This window comes from Eptesicus fuscus, chromosome 8 (genome assembly GCF_027574615.1).
Source record: "Eptesicus fuscus isolate TK198812 chromosome 8, DD_ASM_mEF_20220401, whole genome shotgun sequence".
NCBI classification, from domain to species: Eukaryota; Metazoa; Chordata; class Mammalia; order Chiroptera; family Vespertilionidae; genus Eptesicus; species Eptesicus fuscus.
Window position 1 is genome coordinate 61,449,324 of NC_072480.1, and position 21,488 is coordinate 61,470,811.

General features: G+C 34.9%; 1 protein-coding gene and 1 long non-coding RNA gene across 2 annotated transcripts in view; one reads left to right on the forward strand and one right to left on the reverse strand.

The window, feature by feature from the left end:
* LOC129149955 (uncharacterized) overlaps positions 1-10,827 on the forward strand; it is a 32,582-nt gene extending 21,755 nt beyond the window's left edge. Inside the window, exons 2-3 of the long non-coding RNA XR_008556762.1 lie at positions 7,643-7,694; positions 10,775-10,827. This is a non-coding gene — a long non-coding RNA (uncharacterized LOC129149955). The remainder of the gene's footprint in view (positions 1-7,642; positions 7,695-10,774) is intronic.
* UGGT2 (UDP-glucose glycoprotein glucosyltransferase 2) overlaps positions 1-21,488 on the reverse strand; it is a 164,830-nt gene that overhangs the window by 114,897 nt on the left and 28,445 nt on the right. The window contains exons 7-12 of the mRNA XM_054719890.1: positions 20,880-20,952; positions 18,375-18,475; positions 14,025-14,124; positions 11,020-11,080; positions 4,595-4,686; positions 1,805-1,955 (exon numbers count right to left, since the gene is read on the reverse strand). Of these exons, the coding sequence (XP_054575865.1) occupies positions 1,805-1,955; positions 4,595-4,686; positions 11,020-11,080; positions 14,025-14,124; positions 18,375-18,475; positions 20,880-20,952 (578 nt within the window). The remainder of the gene's footprint in view (positions 1-1,804; positions 1,956-4,594; positions 4,687-11,019; positions 11,081-14,024; positions 14,125-18,374; positions 18,476-20,879; positions 20,953-21,488) is intronic.

The window sequence follows — 21,488 nt, forward strand, 5'->3', positions numbered from 1 at the left end:
TGCATATTACTATTTTATTAGGTAGGATAAATCATTTTGTTATTCAAATGGCTTTTCGGAAAAAGGCTTTTGACCTGTTTACTGTCACTTCAAACCCATTTTTACTAAAGTCTCATTAATTATAATGGCTTTCCTTGGGGAGTTTGAGTTACATAATCTTATGTCATGTAACACTTTTATTTTCTCATTCTAGTAGTTATTTTTTTTATAATAATGTTAAATCATAATGCTGAAAGAACATTCTTATATTGAGTATGTTATAATTACAATGATCCCAGAGTTTCATTATTAAAAATTATGTTTTTTAATGAGATAAATATTTAACTAACCATTGAAGGAATATTTATATTTACTGAGTACCTACCAATATCAGGGATATATTGGTGAGAGAAAAAAAATGGATAAAGTTCCTACCTTCATGAAGTTTAGATAGTCTAGAAAAAAATAAAGACATCAAAGAATCATAGGATAAATAAAAAATTATAACTGTGCTAAGTATACAGAGACTGTAGTTCTATAACATAATAATTATGTATATATATACAGGAGAGAGAGAAAGAGAAAAAGAGAGAGAGAAATCAGCTGATTCAGCAGGCCTGGGTTGCTCACACCTTGCACATTCTCAAGCAAGGCCTGCTTTTGTGATAAAGGTTCTCTAGGTTGGCTTCTGGGAATTGAGCTCTTGGGATGTTCTACTGATAGAGTTTTCTGCATGCTTAGGGCCTTGCTGCATGCTTGATGTATCAACACCTACTTTTCCTTTGAGCTTCAACGGCTAAGATCAGTCACAAGCCATTCGATGCCTATATAAGGTACTCCTTTTCAAAACTCTGAACTCCCAGACTCAAGTGAGCTTCCCTAGTAAGTAGCACTTTGCATGTATTGTCACACATTGAATTAAGAATGTCCTGTACAACTACATGAGGAGCAGATTCCTGGAAGCTTGCACCTGGTTTCCTCTGGACTCCACCCCATGTCCTCTCTCCCTCTGCTGATATTACTTTGTACTTTTTTGCTCTAATAAATCATAACCAAGAGTATAACAATTTCTAGGCTTTTTGAATACTTTTAGCAAACCACCAAACTTGATGGTACTCTCAGACTCCTTGGTATAACGTGTATATTAAAAAATTATCTAGGATAGTTAAGGAAAGCTTCTCTCAGGAAGTACTGCTTGAAGTTGAAGTCTAAAAAAAAGAGTTGGCTGGATAGAAAGGAAAATTTGCTTTCCAAGCATGATAGAAGGGATAGTGGTGAAAAGAATATTTCATAGTTTTAGAAATTAAAGGAAGTAGACCATTTATAGCCTCATAGGCCATACTAAGGACTTTCTTTATACGTTAAGCAAAGGAGAGTGATGTGATCAGATTTCAAAAACTTCATCAGCTACGTACATTACACAGATCAGAATTTAAGAGTGCACTTAAAATTGTCTAGGTAAGATTTTCATTATATTAAGGTAGCAATCTTATGTTCTTCAGATGTTAATTGTTATTTTACTGTTACTATTGTTCATGTGGTAAATTTGTTGTTCTTGTTTGTTTTGTGTTTACCTTTAAAGCTGGAAAGGATACTGAACTAGTGAGCAGGTGCTCTTGTGAGGAAATGCAGAGAATATGGGGAAGGGGAAAGAAGATACGAGAGTGAGAGGGGATGAATCAATATTTTTACTTCTTCTTCTGAGTTCTGCTACACAACCTCTTTCAAATAGCTTAAATTTATTCTGATGCCTGACAAGATTTGGCTTTATACTGAGTCTTAAATCTACTAAAAGTTTTAAAACAGGAATTACATGAGCACTTACCATTATTGAAGAATGCCTAATATCTAATACATAGTTATTGTCCCAAACATGTGAATTTAATTTTAAAAATTCACTCATATCTTCTCCGTTTATCCCAAGCTTGCGAAGGCCATTCATCATTTTTCCTTCTAGCTTCAGCATATCCAAAATCCTTCACATTTAAATAAAAGAGATAAGTTTTATTCTGATTTTCTAATATATAAAATAATCCTATCAAGTTTATAGCTTTCTCAAGCACTAGAAACAAGTTTCACTGGTATTTTTATTAATAGCAGGAACATATATATTTAAATTAAACTCATTAACAAATAAGGCAAATAGTTCTAATTAGTTATCCAGATTAAAGTTATGTTGAGGGTTCCTGTTGTTATTTTTAGTGGTTAACAAAATCTTATTTAAAAGATAAGACAAGAAACAAGGTATGTTGATTATATTTTCCTTACCAAAGAAGCAAGAATATGCTCATTCCTAAGCAAGCCCACAATAAAAGGGAACAATATACTGTTACTCTTTTGACAAATCTACTACAAAAACAAAATCAAACATGACCTAAAATATAAAATTTTAGTACAGAAAAAAAATTGCTTTGATAATAACGTCTGGTCAAACCAATCAGGATCATAATAAAAATAGGGTATGTCAAGATTTGCTCTGTTATATAGTAAAACAGTTGCAGAGAGATGGTTCTACCATGCAGCAAATTTTAAAGCAAAAATAAAACTAAATTATAAAAAAATTAGTATAGAGAAAGCACGAAAGTTCACATCTGTTTAGAATACATATTAAAATTCCTAATTACATATATAATTTGACAGCTCTTAAACAGGATAGAAAGTATTATTGCTAAAAATAACATCAATAAATAACCATATTGACTTCTCCTTTCAGAAATTAATGGAATCAGAATAAAGCACTATATGAATTTTAGAATATAGTTTTCAGGGAGAACTACAGATATCCACATTTTAAAAAGTAGAGATCTAATATCTAAACTCCTAAAAAAGCTATTTTATAAGCTGTTTTGAAGCTGATCTGTACAACTTTAGCTCTGCATGTCTATCTCCTAGATAGTTCTGACCACTACTTTACAAAGGAAACTTTTTACTCACAAAATAAAATCTATTAGGAGACAAGTGTGATCAAAAGAGCACTAGTTTGTATGTCACAAATAACCAATCTAAAAATAAGATTTAGTCTGGGCTGAAACACTACTTCATGTATGGCTTCTTGAAGTTCTTAAGTCTAAATTTCCCACTTATAAAATAAAAAAATTTGGATTGCATTGCCAATGTTCTCTCCATGTTAAAAATTTCATGATGCTTACTGATCAGATACTTTTTTACATAGTAGAATTTAAATGTTCACCATGGATTTTGTAGCTATCATCTTTGTTACCTCATCCAAGTTTCCAAGGAAAAGATTAATAGAAAATTAGATAGTTACAAGGTACGCTGGAAAAAGCATGAGATTTTGAATCCTGCTACTATTTGCTAGCTGAGTCCCTATCTTTGTATGAGATCTCTCTGAGTTTTCGTTTTCCTATCTATATAAAGAGAATAGTCATAATCACTTTATAGAGTATTAGTATTACATTAATTTACTGCTGGGCATACTGTTGCCTTCAACAAGTATTTGTTTCCTCCTTGCTCTTCCTACATCATTAATTCTGTATATTGATTTAAAAAAAACCCACACAGGTTCTTTAAATATGCTAGATTTACTTATCAGTAAAACTTCTAACTCTCTATTTCTAAATAATTTATCATGCTTCTCTTTTAAATACTTAGTGACTATCTTTAGATTTACTTAGCACCCTTCACTGGCTTCTCTGGCCCTTGAGATAGAAGGCCAAAATTCGAAACGTGGTTCCACATCTGATCTTTACCCACCTCAGTGAGCTCAGTTTCCTCCACCTCCTCCTCACTCCAGTCTGTCCATATTTGATTTTCCATTTTCTCAAATATACCAAGTTTGCAGAATCTCTACTCCTCCATCTGCCTGATTCATCCTTTAAGTCTTAGCTTAAATATCACTTTCATGAAGAAATCTGATATCCACAGTCCAAAATGTTCCATCAAGAACAAATCAAATCTCTGGAGTTATAAATCTCTGTGAATTTCACTTAGGCAAGACTTCTATCTTGTTCACCAAATATCAACCTGTTTCTATAGAAAAGTAGGCACTCAGGTACTTACTGAGTTGAATTTTAATACTGAATTGATTTTATAATATTGAATCTTAATGTTGCTTGCATTAAAATACATATTTACTAAGAGGCCAAAAGAATTCTGAGCCAGATAACTTCATTAAGATACAGAAAAATTTACACAAATGGGGATATCAAGACACCTTTGTTCCTTCCTTCTTTCAGGATCAGAGGAAGAAGGGGTAGGCCATGGTGCATAGTATCAGCTCTCCACAACCCAAAAAGGCTAGAGAAACAGGAGGTAGGAAGGAAGTGCAAAGTAATTACTTACTCGCCTCCCCCATCTTTTTTTTTTTTTTTAACCTAAGGGAAAAGATAGCACCTGAATTCTATAATTTCAAACTTCCTTCCTGACAGATACAAGTACAGTTTTCTCAACAATTATCTCTAAGTTCTCTCCCAGATAGTTCTTGACACTTAAGAGAGTATTCTACAAAAATAACAGGTGTTTTTATACAATCAAAAATATGTATTTGTTTTACCTTTAAAGTGATTATTTGAATTTTGACAAATACTACATTCAGGGCAATATTTACCTTTATATAAACCATAGTTATCGTTTGTATCTATAATTCAATACTTACCTAAAGGGATCAAGAGCATCCATGTCAACACGAAGTCCATTTATATACAGATGAGCATCACCTGGCTGAATTTCAAATCTGTTATGAAGATCCTAGAAATAGAGCAGAATAATAAATAGCTAACCCAGTGACATAATAATATCCAGCTATGTCAGGAGTCTGCAAACTGATAGTAAATGTTTGACTTTGCAGGCCGTACCATCTCTGATGCAACCACTCAACTCTGTCCTTGTAGCACGAAAACAGCCAAAAACAATATATAAAAAAAAGGGCCATGACTATGTTCCAATAAAACTTTATTTATAAAAACAGGTGGCAGGTTAGATTTGACTTACAGGTTGGTAGCAGTTTGCCCCCCTGATCTAGTAATGGGCATCTGATGACAGATTTGAGACACAGATACCTGAATATTTTGATTTTTCATGATGCAATGATTCCTTGACTCCTACATTTTATCAGGTGTACCGGTTGATAATGTGGATTTTTTTCAATAGCTGGAGTTACACATATGTTGATATATATGCGATTTGATATGTATGCTATTTTGTTGTATTGACAACAAGCTTAAAAACTTCATAGGTCAAATTTCCTGAAGGTGTTAACATCATAGACATTTTTACGCTTAAAAATGTCGAATTTTGTGCCAAAAAAAGAACATCTGCGGGAAGTTTTAATTCATTATTTTGAAGAAAAGTGCTGCTGAAAGTTATCATATACTTCGGGAACTTATGGTGAACATGCTCCATCTGAAGATACTTGTGAACACTGGTTTAAACGCTTTAAAAGTGATGATTTCGATGTGAAAGACAAAGAACGTCCAGGTCAACCAAAAAAGTTTGAAACCAACAATTACAAGCATTATTGCATGTCAAACTCAAAAACAACTTGCAGAAAGATTAAATGTTGCTCAGCAAACAATTTCCGATTGTTTACAAGCAATGGGAAAGATTTTAAAGGAAGGAAAATAGGTGCCACATCAACTGAATGAAAGACAAATGGAAAACCGAAAAGTCATCAGTAAAATGTTGCTTCAACGGCACAAAAGAAACTCTTTTTTGCATCAAATTGTGACTGATGATGAAAAGCAGATTTATTTTGAGAATCCCAAATGCACAAAATCATGGGTTGATCCAGGTCAACCATCAACATAGACTGCAAGGCCAAATCGCTTTGGAAAGAGGACAATGCTCTGCGTTTGGTGGGATCAGGAAGGTGTGGTGTATTATGAGCTTCTAAAACCAGGTGAAACCATTAATACTGATCTCTACCAACAACAAATAATCAATTTGAACCATGCTTTGATCCTAAAACAACCAGAATGGGCAGAAGACACGGCAAAGTAGTTTTGCTTCATGATGACGCACTATCACACACTTCAAAACCAGTTAAAGACACATTAAAAGATCTTGCCTGGGAAGTATTAACCCACCCGCCCTATTCACCAGACCTTGCTCCTTCAGATTACCACTTGTTCCGATCAATGGCACATGCACTTTCTGAGAAGCACTGCAAAATGTACGAAGAAGTGGAAAATTGGGTCTCTGAATTGTTTGCCTCAAAACAAGAAAAGTTCTACTGGGACAGTATCCACAAATTACCTGAAAGATGGGGGAAATGTGTAGCTAGCGATGGACATTACTTTGAATAAAGCACTTTTGATGTTTCTCTTGAAATTATCGTGTTTTCTTTGATTACAAAATCTGCATTTTTAACCGTTACACCTGGTATACTGTGAGTGTGTGTATGTGCACTCACACACTTAAATTTGTTAGTTGGCACATTCCTATCCTATCCAATAAAAGAGTAATATGCAAATTGACTGTCACTCCAACACACAAGATGGCTGGCCCCATATGGACACAAGATGGCCACCACATGGGGAGGGCAGTTTGGAGGGACCAGGCGTGCAAGGGAGGGCAGTTGTGGAAAATCAGGACAGAAGGGGAGGGAAGTTGGAAGGGACCAAGCCTGCAAGGGAGGGCAGTTGGGGGCGATCAAGCCTGCAGGGGAGGGCAGTTAGGAGTGTCCAGGACAGCAGAGGAGGTAAGTTGGGGGCGACTTGGCCTGCAGGGAGGGCAGTTGTGGGGGACCCAGGCCTGCAGGGGAGAGCAGTTGGGAGGGAGGGACCAGCCCTGCAGAGGGCAGTTGGGGGGGACCAGGCCTGCAGGGGAGGGCAGTTAGGGGTGACCAGGCCTGCAGGGGAGAGCAGTTAGGGGCAATCAGGCTGGCAGGGGAGCAGTTTAGGCATCAATCAGGCTGGTAGGGGAGTGGTTAGGGGGTGATCAGACTGGCAGGCAGAAGTGGTTAGGGGCAATCAGGAAAGCAGGCAGGCGAGCAGTTGGGAGCCAGCAGTCCTGGATTGTGAGAGGGATTTCCAACTGCCCGTTTAGGTCCGATCACTATAGGACATAAACGGGCAGTTGGACATCCCTCGAGGGGTCCCAGATTGGAGAGGGTGCAGGCTGAGCTGAGGGACACACACCCCCATGTACGAATTTTGTGCACCAGCCTCTAGTTCTTGAATATTCCAGGACTCAAAACTTAGGTGTATGTGTACCGTAAATATTTGGAGATCACTCTAAATTCATAAAGGTTTCCATTAAAGCAGTGTTTCAATGTTCACTGTCTTTTCTTTTCATTCAATAAATACTTATCAAGGGCCTACTGCAGGCACTATGGTAATAATAAAAGTAAAAAAGCTACTGTCCTTCCCAGAACAGCATAGTCATTAAGATCATGGTGAGGTAGTCAGATCTACGTTAAGTCTTAGTCTTGCTACTTACTAGTGGTAAAATTTGTGCAAAGGTAATCAGTTTCCATACGTCTCATCTGTAAAACTGAGTATTTACATCTATCTCACTGGTTATAAAGTTTAAATGTAATCTATACCTGTGTCCAGTCACATGTACAGTCCTCACCAATAAGGCCTTTATTACTATTATCATTGTAGGTAAATTGGTTTAGGAGAAAAAAACAATTGTAAAACAGTGCATTTTAAAGAGATTGCATGGTAAGTGACCTAATAGAGATTTGTATTCATTATTTTAGAAAGACAGATAATGAAATTAACTTGAAGAGATTCAGAGAAGACTTGACAGAGGTAAATTTTTCTGTATGTTTATCACTCACTATGACAGGTGAGTTACACAGAGAGAAGAGAGGAGGAACTAGATTTGTAACAGGAGAGAAAATATTTCCACTGGATTTATGCAGAATGCTGCCAAGGGATTAAACCCTAACATGTGAAGGTTCATAGGTAAAATATTGATTTGTTTTAGCTCTGTCTTGAACTCGCCAAGGACTTCATTTGGTTTAGGCAACTCAATTATAAATGGACAGTACACCAAGCACACAATCTACCCTACATTGCTAATTCCCTCAGGAATATTTAAGCCAAGCACAGTCCCTTGAACAAAGAAGATGCTCAAAAAGGGTAATAAATTGAAATTAATTGCTGAAATATTGTCAGCCTCTTGGAGACTGGTACAGACAAATCCTTTCTCCTTCCCTTCAGAGAGGTAGTCTAAATCCTGGCAAATTACCCTGAGTGTATGATTTCAGGAAGCCTTTCTCAAATCAAGGGGTGAGAATTCAGTTTCCAGCAATATGATGAACCAGAGATCCCGAAATCCTCCTCCTAATTAGGAAATATAAAAAATGCTAGATTAAAATATTAATAATGTCCTCTAAGTGAATGGTTCAGCTTTGAAAAGTAAAAATTTCACCTATGGGCAGAAAAGTAGTAGAAACACACGTTCAAGAATGTGAACAATTTTAGGTCCCTAAAGCTTGGGTTTCTAAAGTCTAGTCTCAAAAGGACAGGAAGCAAACCCTTGGGCTCACTGAGTGCAGAGTGTAGGGTTAGAGACAACCTTGTGCACACAAAAAAAGTGCTACGCTCACAGTGAAAAGGTGACCTAGAAAACAAAATGCCCTGCAGAAACAGCACAGAAACTTGGTGATCTCACCTTGGTTGCAAGGAAGAACAAGTCTTCCATAAGAATTCATTGCTTCTGGTTTACCTTCATATGGATTTGAGGCTAGATTTCTCACTATTTTAAGATCCAAAAAAATATACACAGAATTTTTATTTAATGTGGAATGAAGTTGAGAGTGCTCTTAGCCTTTGAGCAGAAACAAATATAAATTCCTATGGAAAAATATGGTATTGTAACATATCCCTTTAACAACCAATGGAGCTGGGCTATTACCTGAAGCTAAAAATTTCCAATTGTTTGGATATCAGATGACTGGTTGAGCTTTATAATGGTAAATTGGTTTATAAACAATTCTGGAGCACCCCACACAGAAACTATATGCATTCTAAATTTAAAATGTGAAGTCAAATCAGATGTAAGTCTTAAGTAGGAAGGTGGTGTTTTTTTTTTTCAGGATATGAAAATAAAGATTCTCTAAAAGAAGGTTTTACAGATGAACTTTTGGAGAAGTTATTCCAATCAAGTGAATTTTTCTAGAACTCTAAAATTCTCTTACATTCTAAGTAATCAGTTGACATAATTAGAAGAGGTGTGAACTTCTTTTTAGATTAGGTATACTCCTTTATTTAGGTTCTGTATTTAAGTATCTCATCTGTTGTTGTTTTTTATGTTACTATGTAATTAAAACAATGTTTCATACTGCTGAAGCAAAATTAAAAAGTTACTAGAGTACCTGACCATATCCCCATTTTTTCTGTTCCTTCCAAATAAAAAATGTCATGGAACATAACAGCTCTTACAATAAATAAAACACACACACTGGATTAACATTTATTTTTAAATCACCAAAAGCTGAACTCTGTGCAAAATAACCAGAATCATTAACTTCATAGTGAAATTTGCTGTACTTTAGCGTTAATTCTGTTTTCTTCTGAATAAAACCAAACCAACAATCACTATACAACCTCAGCAGTCATAGTTCCTCAATAATCTTTGCATGAGTGCCAAGTCAAACTATATAAAAACCTATACACAAAGAAAAACAAACAAAAACCAAAACTATACACAAAGAATTCTTATGCTCATTTTAGGACCTTCAACCCTATTCTCCAGCCCCTACCCATGGCCCACAGAGTTATCTGTTTTACTTCCCCTTCAAAGTTTTTTGTTCATCCTTTTCTGGTGTTCCTTTAAGCAAATACGAATACATACAAATATATATCTTGTTTTCCTTGCTGTCTTCCACACACAAAAGATAGACTTACCAACAGACTTCACTATCAGACTTTGAATACTATAAATCTGGTATCTTAGTATAACTCTGATCTGTATTTCTTATTATGAATGAAGATAGATAATGTTTTTCCATATTCAAAGACCACTATTATTTTTGTGTGTGTGTGTGAACTCTCTGGTTACATGTTTTGCAGCAGTTATGTTTTACAGGAATTGTAGTGTTGCTGTATATGGATGAGATGTAACAGTGACATGCTTCCAGGGATGATGTGTATGGTTTCTAACACCCATGCCCAATGAACTAAGCATCTACTTCTTTACATTGTAGTTGTCACCATCAGAACAGCTAACATTTACTGAGAGCTTACTCTGTCTCAGTGTGACAGGCACTGCTGGCTGGCTCATCTAGCACCATCCCTAACCTACTCGTCCTCTGCTTGCCTCAATTACTAGAAAAGTAAAAACTGACTTTTCTACCCTCCCTTGCAGTTAGGGAGAGCCACATTACAACATTTTGGCCAATGAGATGAAAGTCAAAATTGGCTTACATGCTCCAGGAAGGCTTTAGTGAGGATGCCTCCTCTGCTTAGAATTCATGTAAGAAGTCAGGAGCTGTGGCAGCAATTTTGCAACCAGAAAAGGGAAAAACTCTGCCTGTGGCCACATACTTTAAGACGTCTTTTATGGGAGAAGATTAAACTACTTTTTGGGGCCCTGTGCAGCTGGTATTATATTACTTAAAACCAAACGAGTCTTATGCAATAAAACCAGACAATGTTCTAAGCACTTCAAAAGTATTAACACAATTAGGGTCAGTTGAGGTCTTAAGGTAATTTAAGAAACCATTTGGAAGAATCTTACCAAATTACCAATCATGTCCTACACACTATAGGATCACAGCAATGTTCCAGTGGTCTAAACCTGACTTGCTCCTCAAAGTTTTAAGCAAAAACTAATTATGAGAAACAATAATTAACTCATATTCTTTATTCTTTATCCTATTAAGAAAACCACACTACATCGGCAAAAGATTTGGAGTACAGGGTGAATAAGCAGGTAAGTAGAATATATGTCAGGAACTACCGGCAAGAATTACAGACTGTAGTAGACAGTACAAAAATGGAAAAACTTGAACTGTCTTAATAATCAAAAAGTACAAATGAGCATTTACTTTTTTGTATGAAAACTGAAGATCCGAAGTCTGAAACAATGATATGACTATAGTAAATTTAAAAAAAAAGGAATTCAAACCTGTTGATTTTTCTGTATTTCCTTCTTCATATGTTGATTTATAGAAATTCTGGTCAGAGATCTGGGAAAATAAATACTGTTATAACTCATTTCTCCTTAAACGTTTAGGCCTAATCTGTAATTCAAGGTAATATAATACTTTGTGTAAGAAACTAACAACTCCGAAGGCTTCATGACATTTCTATATAGCCTATTAACAAGTGGTACAATGGCTTTCATTTGACAAGGGTATGTGATTCAGATGGAACAGAGACTGTCAAAAGTTCATGTGTACTAATTGAATGCATTAGGTATTGTCAGACTTGCTTAATTCTAGATAGTTATTTTTCAAAAATACTTGATAAAAAATGCTATTTTGTGTTGTCTTTCTCACAAAGAGAAATTTTGCATGAAATTATCAATGTCATCATGTGTATCAATATAAACAGGTAATTTTCAAAATATTTGCACACAAACAATTTTGATTAATCTGGGATCTTTACCATAGAACATCCTATATAATAAAAGGCTAATATGCAAATAGACCAAATGGCGGAACAACCAGAAAAAGTGAACCGAACAACCAGTCACTACGATGTGTGCTGACCACTAGGGGGCATGTGTGAAACATGGCGGGAGTTGTCTGCAGTGGGATGGTGGAGCAGGTGAACAGGGGCGCCAGACCAAGGCGGGGCACCGGTTGCTATCACTGGGGCGAGCCTCTGGTGGTTACTGAAAATTCTTTGCTCCCGTGTGCCACAGTCCTGCCTGGTGCTCGCATCTACTGCCAGTGTTGGCTCTGCTTGCACCTGCTGCTGGCACAGGAGCCACCACTTGCACCCACTGCCAGTGCCGGCCCCGCTTGCACCCTCAGCTGGTGCTGGAGCCGCTGCTCGCACCCACTGCCAGTGCCCGGCGCCAGTCCCAATCACTCGGCACCATCAGCAGGTGTGAGCAGCAGCTTCTTGCCCTGATTGCCCCTGAAGGCTTCTCCACCTCCCCTTGCTCCTGAGGGGCAATCAGGGCAGCAGTTGCCACTTGCACCCGCTGATGGTACTGGCCCTGCTGGCACCCACTGCTGGCGCTGGCCCCAATCACTCTGCGCCATCAGCGGTTGCAAGCGGGGCCGGCGCTGTCAGTGTGTGGGAGCGGCGGTGGCAGGAGCGGGGCTGCTGGCAGACAGGAGACTGGGGGCCACAGCGGGAGGGACTGGGCAGGGGTACGGAGGATAGGCCGAGACCTGCCCTTGTGCCTACTGCAGCCTCGAGGCCCACAGTTCCTTTCAAGGTGCATGAACTCGTGCACTGGACCCCTAGTAAGTTATAAAGTACTGATAATACTTACTTCACATATTCACTCCTGAATAGCTTATAAAAGAAATTTTTTAAAAGTAGGACTATTATTTGACTTAACTCCTAAGAATGCTTAGTTATATATCTGTCAATTTTATGCACAGAAGAAAATGATTTAAAATTTAAAAGACAGTAAACACAAAGTTCTGCTTTAGGTACAACTCAAGCAGAAAGGTGTAACTTAAAACAATCCACAATAAGTGTGCATAATCTCCTAAAAGTTAGTAGCATTTGTGAGAAATTACATAAATTTGATAATGCAAGTTTTTCATTAATTTAGTAAATATTTTATTTCAATAAACATTTACCAATTGTTCACCGAGTGTTTTAGTTATGCTCAAGCTTACAATGTAGCCATTAAGCAGTGTTAGCATAGTTTGTAAATTTTTAATAGCCAACTATGAATTAAAACTAGAGTGTAGCAGTTGAACCCCACAATAGTGGTACTAACTTACTGTCCAAAAGCGAATCAACTGTCTTCTTAAAACTAAAATTATTTTAACTTTATTTGTATTTAATTGAGTAATTTCAAAAGCTACTCTTAATTAGGAGCAATGTGGCTAAACATCATATTTATACACACATACATATTTTATGTTTCATAATACTGTCTTCTCAAATTTTTGACTGTTTAAATTAAAATTGAAAGAGTCATATCAATATATTCATTCTTAATATGTAAATTAAGTGACAAACCTGTGTATTTTCAGGGTACCATGAAAAGGTTCTTGGATCTTGTGGCCAACTATGTACTCTTTTTTTATCTTACCAAGGTAATGAATATCTAGATAACATTCAGTAAACTGTACTGTGGACAAATGTACAAAAGAGTGTTTAAGACAAATAGAAGCCTAGCACGCATGCACTGCTTAAGAAGGGATGCTGAGAGCCCAAGGATTCCTCTCAACAAACCATTATTGTTTCACTTGTCACATGTTGTATGCATTCAATATAAGCTAATTTACTTTATATTTTACTGGTTGCCTGTAATTTTACATTCTATCATTCCAGATACAAATACAAATGCATCGAAGTCCTGTGATTTTGTCAATCCTTACAATACCTGGAAACCTGAATTATCTGTATTGTTACCTTTAGATATGCCAATGTATTATCTACTGAACTGAAAGATGTGTAAAATATAACAGTAATATTTCTGGAAGCAGTTCAATTAGATATCCTATTGGCAAAAAGTATTCCATAAGATATTCCACACAATTAAGACCTTACTACTTATTTGGAATCTGAAATGGCAAGAAGATTTGGCTATACACTGGGCATAGATTTATTCAGAGTAATACTTTTCAGCATCTTCCATGGTGAACAGAAAAAAAATTCCCTTTTTATTTACTGCTTAAACAAACTTTTTCTTGGATTGTCATGTCTCACTGTTTATATTTAATTATATGTGTTTAATGAATTATTTTTTCCTTTCCATTTGCCTCTAATTCAAGAGTTCTATTTTGCAGTACATACACACATGCATATACAAGCCAATATTCTGCTCCGGTAAAAAACAACAACATACAAAACACAGAAAGATCCTGATTTCATAAACACTATTTATACTAGAATTAACTGACATCATTATGTTAAATGAAACCAGCTATTTTAATAAATTTTATGTAATGGAAAGAATTCTGGTCATAATCAAACTAATAAACTTTACTATACCTGGCTTTTATGGGGAAGTTCTGTGAAATGTCTTTCATTAACTTTAAGGCATCATAAACTGGAGTGGCCATTATTTGAGAAGCTGCTTGAAAACTAAGACCTAGTAGGCAAAAAAAAACACATTAAAAATTCTAGCATAATGCCACACCTTCATAGACATTTCCATGTAATATAAGTAAGTAATTTACTCAACCCTTCTGGCCATATATTCTTATATAGACATGAAGACACCCTTATACTAACAGTTTTCAAAAGTTTTAAGTGGAAAGGTATCACTTATTCCTACTAAGGTAAACTTCACATGTTTATAAATCAGTAATTATCATTTAATACTTAATATTTGTTTTCCACAAATTATAGTATAACTTCAAAAAGAGATATATGAAAAGAAATGTGGATGCAAAGCTATTTTTTTTTCTATATTTAGGTTAAATAGGCAAGGAAAGGCTTTGATAAAAAAAGAATGACAAGAGGAAGGAAAAAAAAAGTTTAAAGAACCAATTCTGAAAAGAACTTTTAGAAGGACCCAATGTGTTTAACTCAGTAAATACTCTTTCAGTATTGTTCTACTTTTATACTACAATAAAAATAAAATCCTAATCTTAGCATTATTGTACTTGAAATGACAGTTCTATGAAAGGAAAAATGTTTGTAGCTTACTATAGGCAGTCTTCAATATGCCAGAAGCAAAGTAGAACTTAAATATTTTCACACAAAAAGTATATCTCATATATAAGTGCTCCACAAATACTGATGAATGAACAAGTGAATGAACAGTAAAATAACAAATAAGACCCTTTATGTTATGTCTCTTATTATTCTATTACTCTTAAAGGCATTTATAAGCAACATAATTTTTAACTGGTGTGCATACATTTAGGAATATATGCTTTTTTTAGTGAGAAATCTTAAGAGTCATTACTTATATGATTGATATGATATAACAACTTCTTTTGAGAGAAATATATGATCAAAGATGTTGCCTACCAGCATTTGGCTGCACAATGTTATACCAAAAAACAGTACAATATAGTGGTAGAGGAAGAATTTAGGCTCCAAAATGAGATAGACCTGCTTGTTTTAGGTATTTTTGATATGTGCTTAATTATTTTGTGTGTCCATTTCTTGAAATTTCCTCATCTGGGAGAGTGGGATATCTATATTTTATGAATTAAAAAAATTAGGATAATGCATATAAAGAGCTCATTACTGTACTAAACACATAGTATTGGCTAATATTTTTATCATCATTAATCACCATCATTAATTACTATGACCATGGACAACTATCTTTTACTCAGGTTGATAGCACAACTAGTCTTCTAAAACTTCTTATAACATGAGTGTACTTCCCTTTCACATGACCAATTTTCTAATGTAATTTATTTGAAAGCCCCTGAAAATTTACTTATTAAATCAGAGTGCAAATAACAAGAAATTAAGTAACAGATTCTATTAACATTTTTGCTTTTGTCTAAATTGTTCCATTCCTAGATGATTCATAAATTGCTACTTAAGGCCTACACTTTGACTCTAAAATCCAGACCCCTATTTTAAATGCCTTCTTGGTTTTACCACTTGGAAACTTCAACAGCAGCATGTTGAAATTGTGATAGTCCCGCTTCATCTTTGCCCAAACCTGGTACTCTTTAGTCTTCTATTTTCAGCAAATATCACCACAAAATTGTCCCTCCAGTTGGGCAAACCATGAATATAGCTGTTGTTCTGTTTTTAAAAAAATATATTTTATTGCTTTTTACAGAGAGGAAGGGAGAGGGATAGAGAGCCAGAAACATCGATGAGAGAGAAACATCGATCAGCTGCCTCTTGCACTCCCCCCCCCCCCTCCACTGGGGATGTGCCCGCAACCAAGGCACATGCCCCTGACCGGAATCGAACCTGGGACCCTTCAGTCCATAGGCCGACGCTCTTTCCACTGAGCCATACCGGCTAGGGTTAGCTGTTGTTCTTGATATTTCCTCCCTGTCATTCCAGATCCAACATCTCACAAAGATTTTTTTAAAATTTTCTCTAAATAACCCACCCTCAAATTTATTCCAAACCCTTCTCAAATTTCAATTCAATCATCACTCTGGAGAAAGCCTCCCCTCTCTGTTCCCTTTTCTCTACCCCCACCACACCAATTCAGATCTTCTTGGCATATACCCTTCATAATCTATGTATCTTTACTTGGCAGCACTTAAAATGGTACTTTCTATATTGGTTTTTGAAATTATTTCTGTTTATCTAAGATCCTTTGAAGGAAATATGGTTATCTGTTTTAACTCTTCATTTTATCTTCTGAATTTAATATTTTCAAAATGTCAGCTGGAAACCATGAGTTAACAGTGAAATCAAGTTAATGAGTAATGTGAAGTTTTTTTCTAATGAAATATGGTAGAATAAAAGAAAGTTTTGTTGGAGTAGATAAAATGTAGTAAACATACATACTGTATGCTGAAGATTTTTTTTGTTTGTTTTGAGAATACTTAAGTATTCAGACATTATACACTTGTGTATGAGTCTCAATGTAAAGTATATTTACTATACTATGTAGATCTCAGCTCAAAATTATGAAACCATGGATGAAGGGACATGGCTGAAACCTAGCAGACACTCAATAAATTGTGGAAAGAAAAAAAGAAAGAAAGAAAGAAAGAAAGAAAGAAAGAAAGAAAGAAAGAAAGGAAGAAAGAAAGGAAGGAAGGAAGGAAGGAAGGAAGGAAGGAAGGAAGGAAGGAAGGAAGGAAGGAAGGAAGGAAGGGGAAAGGTATTGATCACTCTCTCTTTCTTGAACATGTGTTTCCTAGCTTTATAATGTACTCTTCCATTCTCATCCTCGCGCCATGTTTTCCTCATGGGACCCACTGTCCACACAGAGATGAGCACCACAGCACCCTTCCTTGTGCACTGATCTGGTCACACTCCACTTTCAGTTAGCACCCCCTCCTTTTAAACAACTTGATGCTATGATTTTCAACTTTTAAAATCCTCTCCTTTTAGCTTAAGGACTTTATATTCACCCCACAACTAGCCCTTGTCATCTGGATATGTCACAATCACTTTTAAGTCAATCATTGTAATGCCAGTCTCATTATTTCTGGGCCCTATATTCAACACACAAACCTGCTTCCAGGCTTTATATTCTCTCAAAGCTGTAAATATTAATGCCATTTTTAACTCCTTTTATCTCCTAAATATTTGCCAAATCCAGCTCTCCTTTCGATTCCTCTATGATAGTCATGGTTCAACCCCTCATTACACTACTTCAGTGATGTCTTAATTAGGTTTTTTGTTTCTAGTCCATTCAAATCCCTTAAACAGAGACTATGAAGGTTAATTAAAAGTAAGCTGACTATGCGTATTCTCTGTTTACAAGCCTTCAAAAGCACTCTGTCAACTATAATTTCTAAAATATGGATCCCTTGGAGTACATTTCGAGGGAAAAGAAAGTAAGACTGGGGCTTGCCTACAGCTGGAGGAATTGGGAGAAATGAGAGTGACTGTTAACATGTACATTACTTTCTCTTTGGAGTGATGAAAATACTCTAAATTTACTGTGGTGACAGTTAAAAATTCTGAAAATATATTAAAACCCACCAGGATTGGGCCTAAACGGGCAGTCGAACATCCCTCGAGGGGTCCCAGATTGGAGAGGGTACAGGCTGGGCTGAGGGACATCCCCCTCTCCGTCCACGAATTTCGTGCACTGGGCCTCTAGTATCTCAATAAGCTGTTATAAAGTTTTAAAAGTTGATGAGAGATGTGATGAAAGTTACGGATCACACAGAAAAACACGACCCCATGACCTACTAAAAATTACAAATAATAAAAAAGTACAAGCTGAAAGGAGTTATTGTTCAATCCAAACTAAATTTTGGCCATAAATATCTGCTTATGGGATGCCAGCACAGAAGCTGTTCTAAGCGAATAGTAAAACATGCAATAGTCAGTCTATTAAGATCCAAATTTTAAATAGAAAAAAAACTAATGATTAGATGTGATTTCTCCTGACCTACTAGTTAGGATTTTTAATCAATGTTATAGATTCCATGAAATGTGATTTAATATAGATAAATCAGTGTACACTTTAAAAATGATTAGATAATATCAAATAACTACACTTCATATAATTTTAAGTCTTATAGACATAAAAATATAATTTGCTTGATGGATAACATTTTTATTAAATATTTATTTTCACAAGAAGTAATGTAATAATTTATATTATTTACATCATAATAATTATTACTTTCTATAAAATAATTTATACCATCATGTTATATAAAAGCTTATTTAATAAAACAGAGATCAGTTACCAAACTGCTATGTTAAAGTAGAATACTATACCTTGAAGTTCCCAGACTTTCAAAGGCATCATTTCTTTGCTACTCTCAATCAGGTATTTCTGGAATGCTGTCAGATTATCTCTGAGATCTGAGTATCTTTCTCTGCATTAAAGTAGTAAGTAATGTTAATAATCATCACCAACTATAAATCACTATTTAAGTAGTATGCTTTTGAAATTAACTGTTCCAAATTAATTACAAACTAATAGTTCATCATTAAAAGAATTAATCATGATGCAACCATATCCACAGAACTTAAAAATAAATAAGGAGGGAGATATATGTCTATTTTTGTCAATATATAAACAAAAAAAAAAACCTCTCTCAATTGTTAACATGTTAACATTACCTAAAAGGGTCCTAAGGGTGAGGGCTAAATTATTAGTTTTTATGTTATATACTTTTTATTTTAACATTTTATAAATTAAAAGTATTGCTTTTATAGTTTAAAATAAAAAATATTTTATAAGGAAAAACATAAATGCTCCCTATACAATCTTAGAGCTTACACTATTTCTGAAAAGTTCCATGTATAAAATGTATAAAAAATATAAGATAATTTTGCCTAATATTAAACACACCTAGGTATCTTTTAGAGAATGCCAAATAATAATGTAGTAGAATGACATTTTACTATACATACAACCTAAAGTATAATCTTCTATCTCTCATGAAATCAAGACATGATGCCATTTCAGATTTAAATAGAATTCCTTTTAAAAAATACTTTAGCTACCATCACAACTTATAAAATAGATAATTTCAGGAGTAAAGAGAAATGAAGATATTAAAAAGTGAAATGAAAATAAATATATAGAACATATATACAGAAATGCATTAATCTTATAGATAACAAATAAATATACTACAGTGTCAATATCTTGCAATTTGATTAAAATGTAGGACTACATATTGAAAATGAATCAAGATTGACTATGACTGGTCTCATAATGAAAAAGCAACAAAATTTCAGAAAAATTCACTACAAATTACATTAATCCCTCATTTCTCAAAATTTTAAGTAATGGAGTAATATTAAGTTTACCAGAGATATTGTTTTTCATATTTAATCATAATCAATAATTTTCGCTGCTAAATTTATTTATGTAATTCAGGTCAAAATACATTATTCATACAATACCTTAAAGAAAAAATTATTTTTCCCTAAATAAATTGAGTAATGGTATAAGAACTAACTTTGAGTGTATCCTCTTAAAAAAATTAATATCCCAGGATTCCAAAGGCTTTTTGGAGGATGCACAATTTATTCCCATAAAAAGGTATGCTTAAAAAAGAACAGAACTATGGATTCTAAGATGTTGAGACACAGCTGAAAATGAAATAAAAATGTTTTGTTACCTACTAAATAAATACCTTAATTAGAATAAATCCATTTTGCAAGATGTATTAACTTTTTAAGGCCACTAGTATACCGCTTGGCCAATACAGTTTAGAGCTGTAACTCAACCATCTGTATAAATTAGCATAGTCTCCAAAAATGTTCCCCTCACTCTATATGGTTATCTACTCAGAGTAGATAAGTGTCCTAAGTGTCCTTTATGTAATATTAAACATGAACTAAAGATATTAATAAAATCAGTCCTTTTGTTTTCATTAATTTTGCCTTTATATTGGAATCATAAACTTTCCCTTCTTGTAAATAAGAGAAAATATAAAGCTACAATAATCCCCATTCGTGAATATCCAGAGAGTACTCACCATCCTATTCCTTGTCTTCAATCAGTAATGCAGGAAAAAAAGGGGGACACAACTTTAATTGTTCAAAGTTTACTTAAACATGGATATGAAATTAAGATGAGACATTAAAAGCTTTTTAATATGGGAATCTGCAGCACAGAAATTTTAGGGGAATAGATTATTTTCTCTTCTTTTGAGGAGTAAAAATTATGATTTTTTTTTCATAAAATATATATATGTATTTTAAATCCTCACCCAAGGATATTTTTCCATTGGTTTTTAAAGAGAGTGGCAGGGAGAGGGAAAGACACAGAGAAATATCAATGTGAGAGAAACACATCGATAGGTTGCCTCCAGCACGAGTCCTGACCGAGGCCTGGGCTTGGGAGGAACTTGCAACCAAGGTACTGTCCTTGACTGGAATCGAACCTGGGACCCTTTGGTCCCCAGGTTGATGCTCTAATCACTGAGCCAAACTGGCTAAGGCTCATGCTAAATATTAACCATGATTTTTGTAACCTATTATATCTATAAAATATTCTATAAGTTTTTATTTAGATTTTTTTGCCAGAGATAATTTGGATCATTTTCAATTCCTATTGTCTAATCATACTTACACTGTTGAATTAGTGATTACTTTGCAATTTTGTGCTTTTTTGTATTAACTGTGTATTACTTTTGTAATAAAAACAATTATATGTGTATTTTTAAAATGTGAAACATAAGCCAACAGAGCATATTGAATTAATTCCCATAAAAAGCACATGTAAGAGTATATTAATATAATTTTATTTCATTTCAGACTTACTTTAGTTTCCCAAAGAAAAATCCTTGAACTTCATTTGTTTCAATCTCACCTTCTACGGTGGTATTAGTCACAGCTATAATTGGGAAACAAACCAAAATAAAATAAAAACATTTTCAGAATGGAAAAACAGTATGTAATCAAATATCAGGAGACTTCGAAATAAAAACTGAATGACATTTGTTTTACTTTGTGTTTCCTTCATGGATCAGCTTAATGATACCTGCATGTGCACATGCTTGCATTCCTGATTGTACACTCTCTTTTTATTTATTTATTGTTTTTAAATTGAATTTATTGGGGTGACATTGGTTCACAAAACCATGCAGGTTTAAAAAAATAAAATAAAAAACCATACAGGTTTCAAATGTACAATTCAACAAAACCTCATCTGCACGCTGTATCCTGTACCCATCCCCCAAAGCAGTCTCTTTCTGTCTCCATTTATCACTACTTTGCCCACCTCCACCTACTCCCACCCTCTTCCCCTCTGGCTATCATCACACTATGGTCTGTGTCTATGTGTTATACAGTATGCATGTTTTTTTGCTTCATCTAGTCACCTTCTTTCATCCAGCCCTCCAACTCTTCTCCCCTGACAGCTCTCAGTCT